At 53.3% G+C, this 3,911-nt stretch overlaps 1 protein-coding gene across 1 annotated transcript; it reads left to right on the top strand.

The window, feature by feature from the left end:
• Positions 1-218: 218 nt before the first annotated feature.
• FBXL14 (F-box and leucine rich repeat protein 14) lies at positions 219-2,867 on the top strand. Its single transcript, XM_058022514.1, has one exon. It carries the CDS (start codon positions 246-248, stop codon positions 1,446-1,448), a length of 1,203 nt encoding a protein of 400 aa, XP_057878497.1. The 5' UTR covers positions 219-245; the 3' UTR covers positions 1,449-2,867.
• Positions 2,868-3,911: the final 1,044 nt, after the last annotated feature.

Raw genomic sequence — 3,911 nt, forward strand, 5'->3', positions numbered from 1 at the left:
GCAGCAGCGCGGCGGCGGCAGCGGCGCGGCCCGCCCGGCGCGGCGGTAGAGGCGGCGGGGCCGGGCCGGCGGTCGCGCAGTAGCGTCTCCCGCGCCGGCGATGTGAGGGCGGCGGCGGCGGCAGGAGGAGCGCGGCGCGGAGCGGAAGGCGGGCGGGCCCCGGGCGGAAGCGGGCCGGGCCCGGCGGCGAGGGGCAGCAGCGCGGCGCCGGCGGGGGCGGCCGGGCGCGGGCGGGCGTGCGTGCGATGGAAACGCACATCTCGTGCCTGTTCCCCGAGCTGCTCGCCATGATCTTCGGGTACCTGGAGGTGCGCGACAAGGGCCGCGCGGCGCAGGTGTGCACGGCCTGGCGGGACGCCGCCTACCACCGCTCGGTGTGGCGGGGCGTGGAGGCCAAGCTGCACCTGCGCCGCGCCAACCCCTCGCTCTTCCCCAGCCTGGCGGCGCGGGGCATCCGGCGGGTGCAGATCCTGTCGCTGCGGCGCAGCCTGAGCTACGTGGTCCAGGGCATGGCGGACATCGAGAGCCTCAACCTCAGCGGCTGCTACAACCTCACCGACAACGGGCTGAGCCACGCCTTCGTGGCGGAGATCAGCTCCCTGCGCTCGCTCAACCTGAGCCTCTGCAAGCAGATCACGGACAGCAGCCTGGGCCGCATCGCCCAGTACCTTAAGGGCCTGGAGGTGCTCGAGCTCGGAGGCTGCAGCAACATCACCAACACTGGCCTGCTGCTCATCGCCTGGGGCCTGCAGCGGCTCAAGAGCCTCAACCTGCGCTCCTGCCGGCACCTCTCCGACGTGGGCATCGGGCACCTGGCGGGCATGACCCGCAGCGCGGCTGAGGGCTGCCTGGGCCTGGAGCAGCTCACGCTGCAGGACTGCCAGAAGCTCAGCGACCTCTCGCTCAAGCACCTGGCCCGCGGGCTGGGCCGCCTCCGCCAGCTCAACCTCAGCTTCTGCGGGGGCATCTCGGACGCGGGGCTGCTGCACCTGTCGCACATGAGCAGCCTGCGGAGCCTCAACCTGCGCTCCTGCGACAACATCAGCGACACGGGCATCATGCACCTGGCCATGGGCAGCCTGCGGCTGTCGGGCCTCGATGTCTCCTTCTGCGACAAGGTGGGGGACCAGAGCCTGGCCTACATCGCACAGGGCCTCGACGGGCTGCGCTCGCTGTCGCTCTGCTCCTGCCACATCAGCGACGAGGGCATCAACCGCATGGTGCGGCAGATGCACGGGCTGCGCACCCTCAACATCGGCCAGTGCGTCCGCATCACCGACAAGGGCCTGGAGCTCATCGCCGAACACCTCAGCCAGCTCACGGGCATCGACCTCTACGGCTGCACCCGCATCACCAAGCGGGGCCTGGAGCGCATCACCCAGCTGCCCTGCCTCAAGGTGCTCAACCTGGGACTTTGGGAAATGACTGAGAGTGAGAAGGTCAGGTGAGAGGAGGAGGAGGGTGCCCCGAGACCTCCATCTCCTCTGGAGGGACTCACTGACTGACTGACTGACTGCTGCAGAGGAGGAGAGAAAGAGAGAGGGGCATGCACAGAGACATGCCCACGCACTCTGGCACCGCAGGGAGGAACATAGAGGGTCTATCCTCGACCCTTCTGTGCTGCCTACCTATCCTTGCTGTGGAGGAGAAGGAAGGGGGACCAGGAGGACAGAGAGAAAGCACCTATCCATTTTCCAGGTCATGCCTCAAGTTCCATGCTAGGGATACAGAGCCCTCTCCCTTCCCACAGCATCCTTCCCTGCAGAAGAGGTAGAAACCCACACTTATGCACTGGGGCTAGAGACACCCCTCTTTATCCCCACTCCCACATTCCATCTCCTCAAGCACTAAGGATGGATAAACAAAGACCCTTGTTCTGCCATGTATTCAGAATAGATTATTTTTGGTTTATATAAAGGAGAGTGGAGATGGGAACGAAAAATAAGTTAACAGCAGCAAAGGCTTCCTAGCTACCCTTGTGCACCCAGTCATCCTGAGCTGGGCACAGACAGAGCTTTTGATAAAACAACCATTCCACCTCTGTGCTTGCCCCTCCCCTGTCAACACATGTGTGACAGAAATACTGCTCCCTAGGTACATTGATTTTTTTTTCCTTTTAAATCTCTCTTCAGTCTCCAGTTTCATGTTATTCTCTGCTGTGGGTGGATACAACCTCCCACTGTTCCAGTTCTCCACTGCACTGAGACTAGCGATAGCTCCAGCCTCCCCTTTTGTCAGTATGTTTCCATGTCATCCTGCACTATGGGTAATGGAAAAGTCCAGGCACTCCATTCTCCCTCCCCATCTCTCCACTGGACATGAACACACCATTTCCTCCTCCTCCTGTCTCTGTGGGGACTGGACACAGAGCCCACTCTCTTAAGCCTTCCCGTGCACTGGGGGACCCTGAGAGTTACTGAGACTTGTCTTCCCTTTCATCATTCTCTCCTTTTCTCCCCTCCTCCTCCTTGGCAACAGGGATAGACATATCCAGCCACATATCCATTCCTCTCTGGGTTGGGGGTGAGCAGGTAGAAAGGGGTTTTCACTCCTCTCTACCTGGGGGACATGAGGAAGAATCTCCAGCTTCATTTCTGCTTCATTTGAGATACTGTGACCTGTTTTTATTTTGAAATGCATAAAAAAAATTACTGCTACAAAAACAGCCTCTTACTCTCCCATCTATCCCTTGCTTACATCCTGTAATTGATCCCAGTTTTCCTCACTCATTCTCCCCTTTACAGTATTCATTTTCTTACATGGTTTTATTTTTAAAGACATATGAAGTTGCTGTTCTTGTGGATTTTTAAGTACTTTTTTTTCTGCTGAATATATTCTATATATATAAATATATATATGATGTCTGGCTACCTCGTTTTAATTTGTTACTTTTTTTTTTTCCCTCCTCAAAAGCCCTGGAATTATTACAGGAAAGAGATTTTGAGACTGAAACATTTTTGTGCCTAGACTGGAATAATGCCCCTTGGGTTTGTTCTTATTTTATCCCCTCCTCCACCCCCACCCCTTTTTTTTTTAATTTTTTTTTTAATTTTAAATTTTTGTTTTAATTTTAAATTTTTGTTTTTAGGCTTACCCTACTGTGTCCCACCTCCACATTCTGGTTGTGCCTCTCCCTCCCTCTTCACTGGGAACTGGGGACCCAAACTGTGCTTCTGCATTTTTACTCTTCTAGCACAAATATGTAACGTGAGAATCCACACTGCGGATTGGGCTACTGTTAAGAGAAATGTGTAAAATGCAAGTTTGTTTAAAAAAAGAAATATTATAAATATGGATATATGCAAGTGCTTTCCCCTCCCCTCCTAAGCCACCTACAAAAGGTCACTATGCCAGGCTTCCTGTTTGTAGGTGGAGAGGAGCAGAGCTGGCCTGCAGGCCCCAGGGCTGCCATGTGAAGGGGAGGAGACTGAAGTTCATCTGTCTTATCTCTGTTCTGTCAATAAAATGGAGCTGGGTCTTTAGATTATTTTTTAATTATTATCTGAAAGAGGAAGAGTAAGTTTGGGTTTTGTTTTGATTTTTTTTTTCTTTTGTTTTTAAATATCTTGGCTTTTTTTTTGCTTATCTGTTCAAAATCTCAAATCCTCCACAGTAACAGGCCAGACCACGGAGTTAACACAAACCCGGAGACCCCTATTGATTAATTGTACTGTTTGTGAATTTGTATAAAAAAATAACAAAGATCCTCTTAAAACATTTTATATTCTTACAGTAAAAGGTTAAACATATTTATATAATAAAAGAGGAAATATGAAGTATGTTTTTGAAAAAAAAAAAAAAAAAAAAAAGCCGTATCTGTGTTGTCTGTACTTATTGAAGCCGTGTGTGTCTGTCGGGCTTGGTCAGAACAGCCTTGTGGCCGATGGTGGGATTGGGGCTGCTCTGCTGAG

The sequence above is a fragment of the Melospiza georgiana genome, chromosome 4 (genome assembly GCF_028018845.1).
Source record: "Melospiza georgiana isolate bMelGeo1 chromosome 4, bMelGeo1.pri, whole genome shotgun sequence".
NCBI lineage: Eukaryota > Metazoa > Chordata > Aves > Passeriformes > Passerellidae > Melospiza > Melospiza georgiana.

Excerpts from the sequence above, each read along its gene's own strand:
- FBXL14 (XM_058022514.1), top strand. The coding sequence starts at position 246 with ATGGAAACGCACATCTCGTGCCTGTTCCCCGAGCTGCTCGCCATGATC.